We start from the raw sequence: 20,789 nt of genomic DNA on the forward strand, positions 1-20,789 counted from the left end.
TATGTTGGTATCACCCAAACAAAGCCCATTTAGAGAGAGGGCAATATCACCTAGGTTGGTTTCATGGATGATCCTAACTTATGCTCTCAAGCATATAGTAAAGTTGATAACATTGCTAAAGTTAAAATATTGCTTCCTGATAGGTAAACATGTTCATCCCTTTCCATAATAATTCTGTTCCCCCAAACTGCTCTTGAGGATGCTCTTCCCCATTTAGTGGTAAAATTTTCTGCATAAAGTACTTCTTGACTTTTTGCTCTCTGAAATGGTAGATGTCATGCATTTCAGGCTGGAGTTCTTATGCCATTGCCATAAGGAAACAAGAGGTGGACATTTCTGGGCAATCACTCCCCATATCTAGAATTTTCCCATACCATTCTCTGAATAAAAAGCTATTTTTCCAGCATGAGAGAGAAGAGTTTCATATGCACCCCTACAGATGTAAACACACACAAAACCACATGTCCTCTCAAAGTAATTCTCTGGCAAACCTTAATAGTACATCATCAGCCTAAGGCAGCTTTAGGTAGAAAATATATGATGCCTGGATTCATGGATTCTAATTTTATAGCAAACCACAAGCAGTATCTATCTTTTAATGCATTCACAAAAGTTGAAACTCTTCTAAATAAAAAAATACAATTCAATGGGAAGACAGGGACTAATTCGGAAGTAGGCTGTGGAGAACTGTTTCATATTTTAATAATGCAGTGTTCTCCAGAGTTTAAGATATCTCCTAGACAACATGGCAAACAAAGACTTCTTTCCAAAGTATACGGGAAATCCAATTCAAATCTGTAATGTGTCTTTCATTCAAACAGTAATATAGAAACAAGGCAGTTTATGTGGAAAATAGGAAGGTCATACAAAGCAACATTTGCAGCCACAGATACAGAGGAGCAGGAAGTCATTTTGTTTAGGATTTAATAAATTCTCTTTTCATGGACACACAGATGCGAAACACAGTTTTCAGCACAAAGTAAGCTATAACTAAAATCAGAGCTGTGTTAACCCACAACAAATAAAATAAATCCTATTCTCCTAGTAACTAATTAACCACTGACCTTTTAAAAGCACTTATAGGCAATCTGTTCTCCTCCTCTCACCAGTCCCAATTACCAGGGCCTTGATTCAGCATTAGCAAAAATGGAAACCCTTTTTAAACCTTCCTCCAAAGCACTCTGATGCCCTAAAGTACTGTAGAGAGAAATCATCTATGGTGGCTCCAGTCCAAAAGTTCTTCAGTCTACTTATTGTACATGTACAACGAGTTGCTTCCACCACCAAAATCCTGCAATGTGTTCAGACCTCACATATATAGACAGAGCCCCCGGCTCTGTCTGAATGGGTGCAAGTCACATCCCCTAAAACTCTACATAACATCTCCTTGACTGTTCGTGCTCAGGATTTTATCCTGTGGCTGCAATCCAACAAGTGAGTTCCACAAGCCTTGCTGGGAGGGTTTTTCCTATAATCTCCTATGGATCAGTTCACATGAAAAAATGCCTAATAGTAGCACCTTTTGCACGTACACAGTTGACTGAATCAACGCCAAATTCTTACTAGGTTATATTAGGCAATGCTACAAGGAACAAAGTCTTTGTTTTAAAACTTCAACTACACATTTACAAGGAGGGAGAACTCAGTAATTCAGATTCCTTACTTCCAGATAACCAAGTTGCAGTTGGAGAGGTATTTAGATTTCAACACTTGAGGGGAAAAAAGAAACTACTTAAACAGATGCTCTGGTGCAAGTATATACGCTCTCAAATTAATACAATAAGATCTTTCCTCTGAAATGTCTTCCATGTCTGTAATCTTTTTATACTGAATATGCATGTTTCCCACAGAGGTTTTCCATCCTGCCACCATCACAGGATCATATTGTGAGGAATGAGGACATAGGAGAAACCCTTCTCAGTGGCTGATCCTTTCATTGGCAGGCAAAAACCATTTATTCAACCAGGATTCTAATGCTTCTCTCCTCTAAAACAGGGAGCCTTTTTATGGGTGCATGTGTTTTAACTTTTTAAAATTATTTTATATCAAGTACTGCTGTAATGTGATTTCAATTGTGTTTAAAACTTTATTCAGGTTTTAGCGGATTCTTTTTGTGAGCTCCCGTGGCATGATATAAATAAATTTAATTTAATGTATGTCTGTGTGTGTAAGAACAAACTTCAACATTACTGACAGAAGACATACGTAAAGCCAATGAAATGTTGGCAAGTTAATTAAATTAACTTTGCCAACAGTTAATTGGCAAACTAGAAAAAAAAACCCCAAAAAACTATGAATTTAAAATTAATGCCCAATCTTAAACACACGATGTGGAAAATCATTTCTGTGAATTCCAGTGTAACCTAATTTGTTTGGGTTCCAGGTGTTAGAATGTCACTGACCAAGTTTGTCCAACTATCACTAGAATCCAAAAATCAATATGAACATCCTCATTTTGGCAGTCATCCTAAATGTGATTGCCTCAGCATGGCCCATGGGGGTTCAGCCAGTATAAACATACAGCTCTTCTTTCCCATTAGAACAAGGAACATGTTGAATAAAGTCCATAATTCCTCCTCACAATCTATGAGCAGAGAGAATCCTTACACAGGGCTTCCCAACTACTGCAGAAGAGACACACATTTCATTTTGTAGAATTTTATAAAAAAAATAGCATGCATTAGAGAAGAAAACTAAAAACACTGGACAGCTGTACAGAGAAGTATGCATAAACAAGGAGGCGGTTTGACAGCATACTGTCTCATGGTTTGTAATGGAATTTCAATAACACTCCAGGAAAAAACCCTTTCATTTATTTATTTATTTATAAAAATACAAATAGAAAAATACAAATGCCCAGATGTCATTTTTTTAGTTAAAAAAAATCAAAACCTGTGTCTGGAAAGCAATGAACAAAATCCAAACAAAATGTGACCCTTCCTGGGTTGGCCTATATTTCAACTTGTGTATACCCAAGTCAAATATTTGCAGAGTTTGCAACACTTCAAATATCTGCCTGCAAGCACAAGGGAATGTGTCTACAATGCCAATTGTTCAATTGGACAGCAAATCTTATAAAAGGACAATTTAGAAAAGGGCAGGAATCTTGTCAAATAAAACTTGGATGTATGGGAACAGAAGAGTGGTCCTCTTGGCAGAAGAGCTGAAGACAAGTACTGTACTCTGGATTCTCTCACCAACTAAGACACCAAGATCCATGGAAAGGTTACCCTCAGTTTCCCAAGTGCTTCCAGGCATCTGGAGACCAAGCTGGATCTCCTAGAAAAAGAATTCCTACAGTCCCAAAGCTTATTTTCCTCTTCTATTTCTATTCTTTTCTTTTTGTATTGCATATATCACTTTGTAAGCCTATGCAATCCTTTTGCATCATAGCTCATATTTTAATATCTGCATAGATTAAGAACTTCATTGCTGAATAATAATACTCTTCATCATAAATATGTTGGAATCAGTAACTTAATATATGTGTTGATATTATGTTTCTTTTGATACAATGTTTCTTGTAAAATGCAGTAGGTTGAATCCAGGATTACACCAAAGTCCTCAGCATGACTGTTTAAAATGTATGCCCAGTGACTTCAGTGGTCTTACTCACAGCAAGTGGAGACAGAATTGCATCCTAAATCAGTCAGACCCACTCTTTTGGCCTCTTTGAACCTATAGAGTAGGCCTCCAGGTGTTTGGGACCCCAACCTCCAGAAGCCCAAGCCAACTTGTCCAATAGACAGGAATTCTGGAAGCTTAAGTCCAAAACACCTGAAGGGTAACAGGTTGTGCAGGCCTGCTATAGAGAGTCTAAATAAGAAAATGTGCATCTACTAGAGTTGTCTGGAAATGTACAGACAAATGGCTGTGTATAAATTTTAAGGGGGGTTTCTTTTTTTTTTTCCTTTTTGTCTTTGCTGAAGTTGTACAAAAGGTCAGCTTCTTCAGTTTTATTGTTCTTTTCAAGTAACATTGACATTTCCCTAAACCAATTTTGAAAATTATGTAGCTGGCATGATCACAAATTTAGAAGTGCACTCTCACTCAGACAATAATTTTAATAAAATATTATATTTGACTCTTGAAATATTGTTCAGTCACTGAAATGACACAAATAATATATCCTGAAGCTTTCCTTGATAACTAAAATAAGGTATTTTAGATGTATGTGAAGGTTTCACAAATTCAGGGTGAAGTGGAGGGGAGGCTACTTGAGAGTCGACTAAGAAGCAGCTATGACAATGCATCACCAGGATGGAAGCACTGTGGGAAAATTCGTTCCCAAGTAGTCCTAGCTACATACAAATTCTGAAGGCTAACAGCAGGAATCAGCAACGTGGCTACTTCCCACAGTAATTCTGCCCATTATGACATAACCCTAGAGGGAAGTTTATTTACAGACTTTTGCAGACCTTCACTTGCACCATTCACAACTCAATAAAATCTTTCTTGCCTCCACCCATGTTCAGCTGAGGCAAAAAAAGTGTATGCATTGCTTGCTGGTTTCTAGACAACACCTTGAAAAACACCACAAACACCATGAAAGCAACAGAGAACCCATAATTATTCCACCACCAGCAAACATGAACAAATTATTTAATTGTTCTTTGCAGAGAGCATTTTTTAAAAAGAAAACTCTACACTGTTCTAAACATTTGGTTAGATTTCATATCCTGACATAATTGTTATGCCTGCTGATTCTAGGTCATCAGAACCTGGAAAAGGAGGACTGATGAAATAATGGTCTCTATTTCGGCTGAAAACAATTTTATATGCTTTATAGATTTTATTAAGAGCATGTTATAAGGAAGTTCTTTTCAGCTACGACAATCTGCCCATTGAGTCTGACATCTTCTAAAGGTTAGAAAATTATTCTAGAAAAATGATGAAGCGTTTCCTAGACTAATTGGATGTATCTCTGGATTTCCCTAGAAAACCCACACAGAAAGATGCTCAGTCTGTCACTGACATAGCGACACCCACACCGTGCTTATAGATGATCACACATGTTTATCCCATAGCTTTCTTTGTGTAGGCTGCCTTTTCGCTTGGAAATGAACAGCTGAAGGCAAGGTCCCGCTACAGGAACGTTGCAATGGTTGTTAATGTATTATTTTAGCATAATGCTATTAAATGACATTGACATTAAAACGACAACTTTTTGTCATATGACTGAGAAGCCCAATAAAAATTAGTATGGCACATAATGTTGAGACCAACAGTTCAAACAATATTCATCAGGTTTGAACACAGGCACAATTTACATTGTTAAGAGACCACAGAGATCATACTCAAGGATATAGCGGTACTAATCTGTCTAAAAGGGATCTTCCAAGAGCTTTGAGACTGAGAGGACAAAGTTGTAGCATAAGTTTTCATAGACTCAGTCTACTTCATCCAATGCATTTGTAGCTTATGCTACTAACTTCATCCTCTCAATCTCAAAGTTATTACAACATCCCTTGATAGACCACAGAGTAGAAAAACTGGCTATCCTTACAGGAAATAAATTGCATATTAATCATTCATTTCATTTCAAAGTCCATTAATCAAAAAGAACAAAAACTCTAATTATTCCATGTGCCTGATGGATTCATGAAAATCTCAATATAGCTCTGATTAAAAATGACTGTTTGAAGAGAAAACATATCAATTGATAAGTTTATCCACATACCTAGTTTACAAAGGTGTCCCTTTGCCTGTTGATAATCTTCCCATCAAAACGAAACAAATATACTATACAAAATCACTTAGAATAATTATAACCAGAAGATATATTAAGGCCAAGATCATTTAGAAGTGTCTGGATGCTGTAGACAAATGCATCAAACATTAATTTATTTCTGTATTTTAGAAGATGCTTATTCATTATAATGAATAGGGCAGGATGTATGTGTCTGTTTTGAGAAGTATTAATCTAGCAACTTAAACTATTGCTACCTTCTATAAGCAGGTACTTTATGTAGACTGTAATATATGTAGGTCTAAGAACACATAATATAGGTTGCCAGCCATGACCAACTTTTAACTGTTGATGGATAGACTCCATCTACCTTGTGACATAATGAATTAATTTTCCTTGGGCTCACTGAAGAGGAAACTTCCTTGACACAAGATATATTTGGACATTTTCTGGGTTTTTGTGCACCTCTCAATTGATTTTTGTGCATCTCTCCTTTCTATTGGAAAGCAGAAGCAACAATATGCATTGTATCTGAGAGTGACTATGCAGGCCTTCAAAATGAACACAAGATCTGTACACTGCTAACTCCCACTTACCAAGGTCACTGTATTTGGGGAAACTGGCAATTACAGGCAGTTCCAGAGTTACAAACATCCGACTTACAAACACCTCATAGTTAAGAACGGGGTGAGACAAGAGGAAGTGAGAGAAGCCTACCCCTTGGATGGGAAATTCACTCCTGAAAGAGTTATCATGGGGGAAAGGTGTCCCCGCTGAAGTTTTATCACCAATCCTTGTTTCCACAAGCCAAATCTTCCAAAATCCAATTATCACAGGGACAGAAAGTGAGATGAAATGTTCTGAACAGGGGCACAGACAGCAAAACAAACACCACAGGGGTGTTAAGCCTCCCTTTTGCTATCCAAAGCTTATGTGTGCGCATGTGTGTGGCTGGAGTTACACTGTTTTGACTTAAAAGCAAAATCAACATAAGAACCTATGTTGTTCTTGGGGATTGCCAGTATATCAAATACAGTATTTTCCAGGGATATATTTTTCCACAGAAAGTTTTCTACTTGTAAAAATGCACTGTTTTACAAATTTACTTTGTTATCCAATGTATGCAATAACATTAGCCAAACTTCAAACTGGTCAATTCAAAGCACCAATACAACGCTGAAAAGAGCTTCATCATGCTATATAGAATACCTGTACATCTAATGACTTTAGACATCCACGAATATGCTCTGAATCCAATTGTCAGTCCTAACTAGAATAAATCCATAGATGCAATGGGATTTGCATAAATGTTGACGTACTACATACAAGTGATTCAATGGAACGATTGTGTTTGGTACTAACATTTGGGTCTAGGCCTATGTTAACATTTTCCCTTAAAAATTAAGTTTTCTTAATGTAAACAATGTTAATCCAAGTGTTGTACATAAATATCTATAATCTCTAACTCAGGCTTTAAGTATAACAATTAAGCTACATAAAGTGCCCTATTAAAACTTTTTCCTAACCAGATATTTCACCTCAGATACTTCTAGCTCCTGGGGGGATTAAAAACACTATCATAGTTTAGGTCAGAAAATATAAGAGTTTTTTAAGTCATTAGAAAATTAAAAATTGGGTGACAGGTGTTTCTATGTCAAACAAAGTATGAGTTATGGTAAACTGAATTCAGAGAAAGTATCAGGAACTACTTTAATTATTTTTCTAGGTTATTAAATCACAGGATATTTTGGCCTCTAATGCATATCACATTTAAATGTAAAAATAGTGTATTGTATTGTATAGTGTAATATAACTATTTTGAAGCACTATTTCTGTCCCCTATTTTATGAGAGAGGAATAGATGTCTTCTACAACTTTCCAAACTCACATAGAATCCTAGAGTTGGAAGAGACCTCGTGGGCCATCCAGTCCAATCCCCTGTCAAGAAGCAGGAAAATTGCATTCAAAGCACCCCCAACAGATGGACATCCAATCTCTGCTTAAAAGCCTCCAAAGAAAGAGCCTCCACCACACTCCGGGGCAGAGATTTCCACTGCTGAACACAGATCTTTAGATGACTAGTTCAACATGTTGTACAAATTTTTATGCCATAAAATATGGACCAATAATTTTAGAATTTCCTAATGCTACAATGGCACTTTTTTCTGTGTGACCTGGTCATCATCAGTACAAGAGTTACCAGTAAACCATCAGAATAATATATAACATAACATAATGTTACTTAAGAACAAATTTCAGCCTTCAGCTATTACTGGACTGTAACTATTCTGCACAGTCAATTATGAGAGATGATAGGAACAAAAGTGAAATAACACCAACTCTGAATGCATGCATGTTGAACAAAACATTGGAAATATAGCAAGCAGGCTCCAGTTTCTTAAGTGATCCAAAATAACCTGATAACCTGATTAACATAATAGTAGAATTACCCTTTTCAGATAAAAAAGATCATGACTTTCTCAGAAGAGTTTAGCTTACAGTCAAAAGTGACTTTTCACTATGATATGTTGTGATAATTAAGGTTTCTTTTCTGGGGGAATTTTAAGATTAAATATAATATGAAAGATCTGTTCTAGCACAACAATATATTTGACAAAAAATTCAGCGATACCAAAGCAGTAGGACAATAACTCTTTTGTGATAAATATTCCAGCAAAGAAAAGTGTCAATGACCATTCTATACCAGCAATATAGTTTTACTATAGGAAAGTTCTTCTTTAAGTGTTTCCTGACTGTAACATTGTATTAGTTCTGATTTTTTTAAAATAAATAATAAAATGGCAGAGTGAAAGAGAAAAGAAAATGTCCAAAGAAAAATAGAAAGTTATAAATATCAATCTAGTGGATAAATCAGAAATTTTACATACAAAGAAGAGGAATAAGAAAAATAACAGAATATTTAAATATTCTGAACAAAATGAAGAACAGATAAAACAAGAGAGACAAGAGACATGACAAAGGAAGAAGAAACATAAGAATTTTTTAAAACAGTTGTAAGTTGGAAGAATTGGGCATTCTTTTACTGAAAAACATCCAAAACAGCAGAAGCCAGAGTAAGAGGGAAAGGAGTACCTAACAACAGGTATGCCACAGTGGGTTTGGAAACCACTGGCGTAAAAATCTGTAATGCAGTGGTTCTCAACCTGTGGGTCCCCAGGTGTTTTGGCCTACAACTCCCAGAAATCCCAGCCAGTTTACCAGTTTGTTAGGATTTCTGGGAATTGAAGGTCAAAACATCTGGGGACCCACAGGTTGAGAACCACTGCTGCAATGAGTGATGAGAAAATGTCCTAGAACATACCCTTGACTGTGAACACAGGCCATTTCCAATCTGATATACATACATGGCTGCTATAACTCCAATCAACTGAAGATAATGTAAAAATGGCCAAATATCATGATAGATGAAATTCCAAATCTATACAAGGCATCAGCCGTGGAAACTTGGGCTAAATCCTGCAGAGCCTTATGGCTCCAATGAAACTGGGATGGTAAATCTGCTCTGTCTTTTAGCCTAAACTATAACAGAGCTAGCAAGGTGCTGAATTCATTTTCAGGAACAGTTCACCACTTTGCATAGGTCCTTTAGAGCCTGTATTCTTCCCTTACTGACATCTAAGCCATCGGTCTACCATGCTAACTACAACTTACACTCAAATACCTCTGAATTAATCAGTCCCTTAAAAAAATCCTGTACATTTACTTTAAAGAAGTAGTAGGAGGAAAAATCTTTCCCCACATCTCCATTTTTCCACTCTAGATCATAGTGCTTTGTTGGATAATCTGGACAATAGATAAAGGAGGCAGTGGAGATAATTATGCATCCCATCTATTCTCAATAGCTTTCCAGCTGGAAATCCTCCACCATTGAATGAATTGGTTCCTCATTTTAAAATATGGAAGCACGGGTACAGTAATTTAAAATGGATTTGTGACTGACACAGAGATGTAAGAATCACACAACTACAAAAAATTCGTACACAATGTAAAAGGAGCAACAATAGGCAAGGGTAAAAAAGATGAAGCAGCTATCAAAGACTGAACAAAGATCCAGAAATAGTAGTATGAAGAAAAGACCTTTAGATTTTGCCATGACATCATTTGAAACACAGGTTAGCACAATCTCTGTTTCTTAGCACTCACTTGTATAGTATAAAGGTTAATCCCTCTGTGTACAAGTACAACAACTGTGGAATAGTCCTGAAGAGTTGAGTGAGTCTGGTCTTGGGTAAGCAGGACTATGAATGCAGGCTTGTATACAAAGTAGCCATTCTGTTATGCCGTGAATAATCACACACAGTTTTGAATGGACATAATTGCTTTATATTATAACCCTAGAGCTGTTTCAAAAGGTATTAGGCTTTTCTACCCTACTTTCAAGAGGTATTTCAGAACACACGTATTTAAGTGAGAGTCCTTGAAAATCAGCAAATGGTGAAATGTGTTGCTAAAAGCCTCTGTGATTTTCTAATTTTAGCCCACTGGAACCTTAGCACACTGACAATCGCAGAAACATCATGAAAGAAACCCTGATAGGCACTCAATATTTTTAAATTCATACTTTTAGTAAATAGCTGAAAAGCACTGAGAACAATAGTTTTTTCAGTTCAACCTTCATGCCAGTGTTCTCCATACAATGATACTTGAAACCTGGAAGCCTGCTGAGATGTCACCAACAAAATAAGTGAAAATATAAAACATTCTTAGGAAATTAAAATTATTAACATACTGCTTGAGTGAATGGAGGCCAGTACTAAAATCTGGCATGTTCACAGTCAAATTATATGTATATATGTGAAGTTTAAATAATATTACCATGCAAAAACATTCTGCCATACATGAGCAGAGAGTACCAGCGCTGTAAGGAAAGCACACCTACCTTGACACATTTTCTGGAATGTATTCTAGAACTGGATACCCATCATTTCTTCTGGCAGACAGTTCAGAATGTGATTTCCATGACTCCACTAGAGTACTTACTGAAGGAAAAGAGCTCATGTGCTGAAAAGACTGCTCTCTACCAAGAGGCCGCGATAGAGATATTCTGCCTTGAGCTCCAATCCTGTAGTGAAATGACTGTCCACTTGAGTTCACACCAACAATGGCAGAAGATGGCAGAGTGTTCTCTTGATAATAGCTGCTCTCCTCAGGCTCCTGCTTAATTCCTACAGATAGGCCTGGGTTTGGAAATGCACTGTTTTCACATCTGTCCTCAAATGATGAAATAGGTGGTCCTAAAATCCCAGATAAAGAATAGTAGTCTTTATCATCCATGAAAGAAAAATATGACCCATCCATAAATGGAAATGGATTTACAGTTTGATTCCCTTTAAAAGGAGCACCAGAACAAGAATGTTTAGCTGATTCTTGCTTTATTGATACAGAAAATGGGGGTTCAGAATGGATTTTGCTGTTTTCTCCAAGACAGGAGCTGCTGAACACCCCATCTGGTTCAGGCTTTATGAACCGAACGAGATTCATTTGATTAGCTACTTCATTGTTAGAGATGGCATTTTCTATTTCCTCTATTTTAGGAAATATAATTTGTGGAGCACCTTTAACGTCCTTTGTATCTGGACTAGAAACAATGTCTTGGCCTGTGCCAGGTCCAACAGGTGTGCTAGATGGAGGAAAAGATAGTGCACCATTTACCGGACTACACATAGAGGACCCTACAGTACTAACAGCCGGACTAGAAAGAGTAGATCTATTATTGGCATTGGAAGGGCTGGCAATAGAGCACCTTGAATTCATATTTGCAGGACTAGATACAGAGGATCTCATGGTAATATTATTGGGACTTGAAACTGGAGATTTCACACTACAGTGACTAGGAGGGCTTGAAATTGGTGATTTCATGCTACTTATAGGACTAGAAAGAGGAGACCCCATATTGCTAGCATGTGGAGGACTGTGCAACATCGAGCCTCGGTTTTCAATGTTGGGCGAGCATGACAAAGGTGTTCCCTGGTTGACTGGACTGCTGACTGTGAAATTTCCAAAGTTAGTGGGTGTAGTTGAAGTCACAGAATTAATTCCAGGAGGGCTGCATACCGAAGAAGTCATACTTTGAGGACTACAGTCAGGAGGACTCCTCTCCTGAGTTATTCTAGGGTTTTTCATGATTGAAGGCATGATGCTGCCATTCATAGAGTTTGCACAGTCTACGGAGGGTCTCAAGGGCCTGCTTGAGGTGTTCAAGGGAGAGGTATGGTGGCCATTCTCCTTATATAGCTTCACCAGTTGCTCAACGTTTTGATACATCTTTCCCGCGTTTAGGCTTCCTTGTTGATTTTGCTGATCATAGGTAAAATCAGCATCTCTTACAGAATCCATGTACAAACCCATTGATTCAGCTACTGTTGCAGAAAGTTCCTTCGAGTCTGGTTCAGTTTTTATGTCAGAGACTGAAATTCCAGGCTGATTGTGATCTTGCTGTAGGCAAGAAAGTAGTTCAGATTTTTCTTTGTTGCTTCCTTGAGCACTGTTGTTTGGAAAAGCACCAGATACGCAGCTCACGTTGACAATCTCCATATAGTTATTTCTTTCTTCAGTTGGCTCTTCTGCTCCTGCAGAAGTATACTCCATAGACTGGGAACCTTGACTCCAGCGTCTCTCCATATCTAAGCTTTCAGGATAACTGCGATAGCCTTTGGTTTCCATAACTAATAAAAGAAAAATAGATTGAAATGTAAGTATATGGGAACATGTCAATTATTTCACACTTCAAGGAACTATGGTAACACTCAACTCACAAATACATTTCAGAACAAAATTGATACTACTTTCAAGAAAAACGTGCAAGGGACTGTACTGCACATATTGCAAATATTGTCCAGCTTTTTAAAACACTTAGTATTTAATTTGTTTCACTATTGACAGATGAGAAAAAGAACACATTTAATCCTCCATTTATACGTTCCTAGCTGTTTTTGCTAAATCAGTTCATTATTTTTACTACTATAATGATACTGAGTATTTAATAATTATCATAGCCAATTGAGAAGGAAGACGGGAGTGGTTTTCTTACTTCTCTTTTGCCACTGAAACAACTTTAACTAGGTTATCTAAATATGATCAATAGTTAACTCTAGTTTGAGAGTCATTTTTCACAACAGTGATTGAGACTGGAGAGCTTGGATTTGATGTTTTAAGCTGGTAGTGTGCTACCTGCATCCCTGGGAAGAAATGTTTGGCCACACTTTATGTGGCCTTCAAAGCTGAAGAGACCACATCTACTTATTACTTATTATTATTTTATTCATTTAAATATAATCTTTCTCCTGATAATGGGATTCAAATGAGCTAACAAAATATTTAAAATAATACAAAAGCATGAATAAAAGTATAAATATAAGATTTACAAATCAATAATTCCTGGAGTTAAAACATGAAACACTGAAAATATCAAAATGCATTAAAGACTACATATAAACCTTAAAAATACAGCCCTAGTCTGTCTGTAAAAGCCTGATGGCACAAAAATGTTTTGACCTGCCTGACTTTTCTAGAGAAGGAGTTCCAAAGTCTGGAAGCAGTCACTGAGAAGGTCCTCTTCTTGTTCCAACCACTTAAACCCAAGAAGGTGGTGGGACAGAGAAGGACCTTTCGCTCTATCACAGTATTTCTCAACCTGTGGGTCCCCAGGTGTTTTGGCATACAACTCCTAGAAATCCCAGCCAGTTTACCAGCTGTTGGGATTTCTGGGAGTTGAAGGCCAAAACATCTGGGAACTCACAGATTGGGAACCATTGCTTTATCCTATATAACTTGAATGGCTGTGTCCTGACTAACATGAACTCCTCCCTTTGTTGGCAACATATCTGCCCCCCTCCCTCCAAAAAACACATTGCTTAACCCTATGAGGCAGTGTCTGTAAGCTAGTATGTTTAGTATGTTTTTTCTTTCCTACAAAAAAGCAGTAGGACAGGCCCCCAACTTTGTGCCATCTGATCACATGGTAGTGCCACTTAGACCCACCAGCCCTGGGAGCAAATTTAATCTAGGTGAGGAACCTGCTGAAGTCTGCAGGCTGGGCCTCAATCCTGCTTTTCTGTACAACCCACTTCCACTCATGAGAGGGATGCTCTTCCCAGACATCTGCATTCCAACTGCTAATAGCGAATGGGAAGTAGTAATCTGGATGGAGGTTGCATTTACTCCCTTAGCTATCACAATGATCCAGAGCTTTTTGTTCGTGTTAAGCCTTTACAACTCTACACACAGAAGGTTGGATATGCGTGTCCAATACCAAATGTGGTCCTGTGCTAAGAAGTGGAAGACTCTTAAGACATTTTTCCATTACCCTGTATATATTCATCATGAGGTGAATGGGTTAGGATGCACTGTTAGCTTATCCATGCCATGTTCCAATAAATGGGTATTTTAAAATTCTGCAAGTATGCTTCAATTATTCATTTTTCTACAATATACCTCCTACTTAAGCATTACTTCATCATTTATTTACTTGCTCTTGCCGTACTATTGATGATGTACTATTTCAGTTATTTAACTTTTTAATTCCTGAATACTAGTAGTCTTGTCATCTTATTCATTCTGAAGTATTTATGTTGACTAGATTCTACATCTGTACTAAATTAGGTATAAAACAAAGTCACATCTACCCAAATGAGACAAACACACCGCATAAATTTCAGCAAATAATTAACAGAGAAGCTATCAGATTACTTCTAATATATATATATGGACTGGCACAGAAGACGGTCACACATTCCATCTTACAAAACAAACGACAAAAGCATGCATGACATCATATTGATAAATGATTGGTAATTAATTGATCAACTCACATTAAGCCATTTGTAGCAAATCATGGCATGAATGCACCAAATTTGAATCACATCATTCAACTTCCCCCTGGATTTAAACAAAATTGGATGTTGTACATTAGGGGGGGGGAATACTGCATCATAAAATGTGCATTTTTTGACGTACATATTTAAAATTCAAAAAATGAGATTGTTTTCCCTTAATACAGAGAATAAAACTTTCTCAGCAGAGGCACAATAAAACCTGGCTAACACTATCATTATGTTCTTCTCCCAAAACCATATGTAAAAAATTAAGAATGTGGTTTTGACTTTGGCTAGTGCGGTTCATCTGCTTATCTTTCTGTACCGAAGCTACTACTAGCCACTATAAGAAATGTTTTGGTTGTATAAAAGCAAAGGCATTAAAATATTCTTGTAATTTTCAAAAACTCAGAGATTAACTGAGATATTGGCAAACTGAGATTTGAGAGGTTAGAGACTTTTGAGTCTTTGAATTTTAGACACCTGACTTAGACTAAATTCACCCGATGACCTGATAACTGTAGTTCGTGCAATTTTTAAGCCTTGTAACATAAATATCTGCAGTCCTTTATACAATACAGTACAGCCCTTGTATCTGCAGAACTGTAATATGCAGTTTCATTTATCCATGTCTGAAAAAATGTGTCCTCTCTAGGCATTTTCTACAGCTGGTATTCTTAGGCTAGATGGCCTTCATTTAAATTTTGTTGTTGTTTATTCGTTTAGTTGTTTCCAACTTTTTGTGACCTCATGGACCAGCCCACGCCAGAGCTCCTTGTCAGCTGTCGCCACCCCCAGCTCCTTCAAGGTCAAGCCACTCCCTTCGAAGGATACCATCCATCCGTCTTGCCCTTGGTCGGCCCCTCTTCCTTTTTCCTTCCATTTCCCCCAGCATCATTATCTTCTACAAGATTTCCTGTCTTCTCATTATGAGGCCAAAGTACTTCATCTTTGCCTCTAATATCCTTCCCTCCAGTGAGCAATCGGACATTATTTCCTGGAGTATGGACTGGTTGGATCTTCTTGCGGTCCAAGGCACTCTCAGAATTTTCCTCCAACACCACCAACCCTCATTTCAATAAGGTTTGCTATTATCACCCATTTCAAATATTAATGTGAAGTCCAGAAATATATCCATCCATGGAAACAAGAGTTGTTCTATGTGATTTTATCCTCAGGGCATATCTGAGAATTTTGACACCATTACTGACTTGTCCACTACCACAGCAATTGTCTTCCCTTCATTAATACCTTATTGTCTTTTTAGTTCTGATGTTAGTCTCCTAGCAACCCACATCCCAGCTCAACTGAGGTATCACTTAATCCAGAAATTCCTCCTCTAATGTAAGGTGGCCTTCTCAAAAAAACACTTGCATGCCAAGCTTGGCCAGGGAGAGCACACAAAAGTTGCCTGGCTTTCTATGCCCACGATCCAGTGAGGATTTACATACATTTCTGATTATTTTGTCTGGAAAATAAGGGACTTGGAAAAATTGCAAAAGCCTGTCTCTTATCAGGCACCAACTATATGAACCAGGAATACATCACATTGTCTCCACTAAGCCTTTCCTTTTGTCCCTAATTCCGTCGTAGTCTGAAGCAACATTCCATCTATCAATATTTAACACCACCTGGACCAAAACTGATTTTTCCATCATGGCTGGCTGCAGAACTTTAAACAGCTATCTTCAAATACAGTGTAAGGGTATATAAAGCCAGTTTTGTTTCTAAAATAAGGTTGAAGATGGTAGTGTATCCTTACCCAAGCTTCTTTCGGTATGATCTGGCTTTTCAGAAGATTAATTAAAAAGAAATGTGTCAAGGGGGAAAAAATTCTCAGTAACTTGGGGAAAAGCAAAATAGATGTGTACAGTTATACTATCAGGTAACTAGAACTCAAGCAACTAACAAAATAGTACAGTACTTTAAATAAAAATTAAAATAAAGTCAGTTTTTATAATACAGTAAAATTGTGTTTGTCTTTATTTGCTTTTAATTGCTGTATTTAAATATTGAATGAATTGTTTATTGTACCAGCCATAGGCCATGACATCAAATAATATACAACCTTTAAAAGTACAATAAGCACTTTCCGAATATAAACATTAAAACTTATTCCATATTTTGGCTCTTTAAAATTACAGCAGCAGTGACGTGATAACAATAACAATGTCTGATTTGTATCATCCCAAACTATTTATCTTTAAATATTAATATTAATATCAAGTCAATATATAGTTTATGATATGGTATATTATGTGGTATAGTATTAGTTAGGCCTGTTTTTAATAGTAACTCTCAAGCAACCAGAAAATAGATTTATTCAGCAGCTACCAATCCCCATAGTTAACTGAGAATCTACTGTACATAAAGCAAGATATTGTTTCTAAAATAAGATTGACGAGAGCACATTACCCTTCAACAAGCTACTTTCGGTATGATCTGCCCATTCAGATGTATAATTAAAAACAACCCTAGCTCCAAGTGAGGGGGGCAATTTCTTTTAGCAACTTGAACATAAGCAAAATTGAATCCTGGTTAACTGAGAGTCTACTTTTTAGCAGTAGACTATACAGTAGACTCTCAGTTAACCAGAATTCAAGCAACTGCAAATCTCAAGCAAATGGAAAAAATATAAGAAATAATATTTTAAATAATTAAAGTAAGATCAATATTAATAATGCAGCAAAACTGTGTTGCATTAAGTTTGTCTTTATCTGCATTTAATTACTGTATTTCAATATTATATCACCTCAATACAGAGTTCATGGTATGGTACAGTATGATATATACTGTAGTATTACTCAGGCCTATTTGTAATAACAACTTTCAAGCAATCAGAAACTACCTTTTATCAAGCATCTACCAATCCAATTGGGTGCCAGTTAACTGAGTGTACTCTACATAAAGCAAGTTTTTGTTTCTAAAATAAGGGTGACGATGGGAACATTACCCTTCGCCAAGCTTCTTTTAGTATGATCTGCCCATTCAGAAGTTTAATTGAAAAGAATCCCACCTCCATGTGTGTTGAGGGGAAAAATCCTCAGCAACTTGAACAAAATAAATAGATGATATATTCTGATGTATTCCAATATGAGTCCTGAAGCTTTAATAGCATGCATGTCGTCGTAGAGCAACCATTTCCTCAAACCTAAATGCCTGTTTGGTTGCTGTAAGCCGTTTCCCTTTTCTGATTTTTCCAGCTCAGTAATTCATACTAAAAACCTATCCTGCAGCCTCCAGACATCAGCCCAATTTCTAAACCCAGCAGGCCACTTCACCCCACCCAGCTTCCCACCCAAACAAAGCATGCAGCCCCAGCATCAAAACAGCAATCTCCCTCCCTGCGGCTGAGCATGTACAGACATCCTACTCTTGGCTCTGGCTGGGATGTCAGGCCACCCCAAAAAGTTAACTTCCATGCCCTTTATCTTCCCCAAACATCACCTTCTTTGGCTGACAAACCTTTTCTGTATGGAATCTTACTAGGGAACCTACCAGGAATAGTTGATTTAAAATGACACCGACTGGCAAAGCACCTGTCTCTTTGCAGCACAGAAAGGAACCCACAACATAAAAAGCATCTCCATTGTATAATTAAAGAAGTTTGGGTTGCTGTGAATCTTCCGGGCTGTATGGCCATGTTACAAAAGCATTCTCTCCTGACGTTTCACCCACATCTATGGCAGGCATCCTCAGAGGTTGTGAGGTCTGTTGGAAACTAGGTAATTGAGGTTTATATATCTATGGAAGGTCCAGGGTGGGAGAAAGAACTCTCATCTGCTTGAGGCAAGTGTGGATGGTGCAGTTGGCCATCTTGATTAGCATTCACACTTGCCTCAGGTAGACAAGAGTTCTTTCTCCCACCCTGGACCTGAACTCCAATGCACTCTGAACTCCACCAATGATGGACTTGGTATTAACTTGGCACACAGAACCCCCTGACCAACAAAAAATACTGGAGGTCTTTGGAGGGATTTATAGGAATTGTAGTTCACCTACATCCAGAGTGCACTATGAAGCCAAACAATGATGGATCTGGATCTGGACCAAACTTAGCATGCATACCTGATATGCCCAAATTTGAATACTGGTGGGCTTTGAGGGGAATTGGCCTGGACATTTTGGAGTAGTGGGTACTGGGGTTTATAGTTCACCTGCAATCTAAGAGCACTCTGAACTCCATCAACAATGGACCTGGAACTAACTTAGCACACAGAACCTCCATGACCAAAAGGAAAAAAAAAGAAAAAATTAAAAAGGCTGGGTTTTTGGAGGGATTTCTAGGAGACTGGGGGTCTTTGGGGAAAATTCACCTTGATTTGGGGGAGTTGCAGTTCACCTACCTCCAAAGAGCACTGTGAACCCAAACACCGATGAATCTGCACCAAATTTGGCACATATACCTGATACGGTGAAATTTGATTACTGGAGGGGTTTGGGGGGAACTGACCTTCCTTTCTGGGAGTTGCCGTTCACCCACAACCAGGGAAATTGTGACCTCCACCGATGATGGACCAGGACCAAACTTGGCATACAGAACCCCCGTGACTAAGTCAACCTACTGAAGGGATTTGAGGTGGACTGAATCACCACAGTGGGAGTTGTAGTTCACCCTACAGCCAGAGAGCACACTGAACCCCACTGATGATACAGTGATGATACAGGGAGATGGTGGCGGGGTATAAATAAAGTTTTATTATTATTATTATTACATCTAGATCAGGCATGGGCAAACTTTGGCCCTCGGGGTGTTTTGGACTTCAACTCCCACAATTCTTACCAGCTGTTAGGAATTGTGGGAATTGAAGTCCAAAACACCCCGAGGGCCAAAGTTTGCCCATGCCTGATCTAGATAGAGCAAACTTATGCAACATAACAAAACTTTAAGGACTGATGGGAGTTTTTTTTTTGGGGGGGGGGGTCACCATGGCATGATATGGGTTGTAGTTAATCCACAACCTTATGCATTTAGTACAATTAAAACATTGCCTTTTTCAAGCCCAAGCTAGTATACTGTAAAATTAAAAATGCAATCAAAAAGTATAATCACAACCACACTGTTTGCTCCCATTTTTGCAATCTCTCCCACCCACCTCTTTCCCCTTCCTTCCACCTGTTGGTACAATCCAAACGTCCCCTCCAAGTGTCATCCAACCAAAGTCAAATATTTGCACTGTGGCAAAGCAAGGACAAAAGAAAGGAAGACTGTAGTGCCTGTCAAACTCGGGATCCGTCCACTCAACCCGATGACACAGTGCATAAGGATCCAGGGAGGAAGAAGGCGCGGGAGAGAGCAAGGAGGGAGCCAAGTCCTTTTAAAAAACACAAGTCACATGGTTCAAGATAAAGTTCAGGGCAAGGTCCCGCCCCCCCCCCCCCCGCTCTGCCATTGGCCGCCGAGGAGAACAGGGCCGCGGTCTCCGAGCCCACGGCGCTTCCCATTGGGCGGGAGGCTATGCCACTCACCCGGCGGGCGACATGACTGAGCCAAAGTTGCTGCGACACAAGCTGCAAAAAAGGCATCGGCTCCTTAAAGCGGTAGAGCGCGCGTTTAGGCGAAGTGGGGAGAGATTTCTAGTTTGGGGGTTGGAGTAAATGAGCTTTAGGAACTAATCGGATCAGGTTCAGCAAAACATATAGCCGAAGCCTTTTTTTTAATGCATGCAAAAAAAAAAAAAAATGGAATCTGCTCAGAACACATCCACACTGGAATGAATGCGGGTTGATATCACTTTGGAATCCTGGGAGTCGTGAAAATAGAAAGTGCTTAGCCTTCTCTGCCAAAGAGTGCCAGGTTTCCATAAAAATTGAGCCTCTGAAGTTAAAGCGATATCAAACTGCGTTAATTCCATAGTGTAGATGCACCCCCAGCGTTAGTTCGTACCACTTTAGCTGCCATGGGATCCTGGAAGTTGTGGAAAGAGAAAGTGTTTAGCCTTCTCTGCCAAAGAATGCCAGGATTCCATAAAATCGAGCCTCTGCAGTTAAAGCGATATCAAACTGCGTTAGATAGATGCACCTCCCAGGGTTAGGTCCAGCTCCTGTGCTCACCCTGCCTCTCTCCCAGACACATCCCTCCGCCTTCCCTGCCTCCTCGAAATATAAAGTATTTAGCCTTCTCTGTCAAAGAGTGCATAAAATTGAGCCTCTGCAGTTAAAGCGATATCAAACTGGGTTAATTCCACTGTGTAGATGCATTCCCCAGCGTTAGGGCCAGCTCCTATGCTCACCCTGGCTCTCTTCTTTCCCAGACCCATCCCTCC

The 20,789-nt window shown here is 38.4% G+C and overlaps 1 protein-coding gene across 6 annotated transcripts in view; it reads right to left on the reverse strand.

Annotated features, from left to right (window-relative positions):
- The window catches only part of nr3c2 (nuclear receptor subfamily 3 group C member 2), a 180,603-nt gene that overhangs the window by 155,136 nt on the left and 4,678 nt on the right, over window positions 1-20,789 (reverse strand). For 2 of the 6 annotated variants that reach the window (XM_008111994.3, XM_062980956.1), the window contains 2 exons: window positions 14,521-14,587; window positions 10,590-12,375 (listed from right to left, as the gene is read on the reverse strand). In XM_008111994.3, coding sequence (XP_008110201.1) covers window positions 10,590-12,373 — 1,784 coding nt within the window. In that variant the 5' untranslated portion in view covers window positions 12,374-12,375; window positions 14,521-14,587. Of the gene's footprint in view, window positions 1-10,589; window positions 12,376-14,520; window positions 14,588-19,619; window positions 19,829-20,789 lie in introns of those variants that run through there. The other 4 variants (XM_008111996.3, XM_003221723.4, XM_008111995.3 and 1 more) reach the window with 3 other exon arrangements.

Source organism: Anolis carolinensis, chromosome 5, assembly GCF_035594765.1.
Source record: "Anolis carolinensis isolate JA03-04 chromosome 5, rAnoCar3.1.pri, whole genome shotgun sequence".
In the NCBI taxonomy this organism is placed as follows: Eukaryota; Metazoa; Chordata; class Lepidosauria; order Squamata; family Dactyloidae; genus Anolis; species Anolis carolinensis.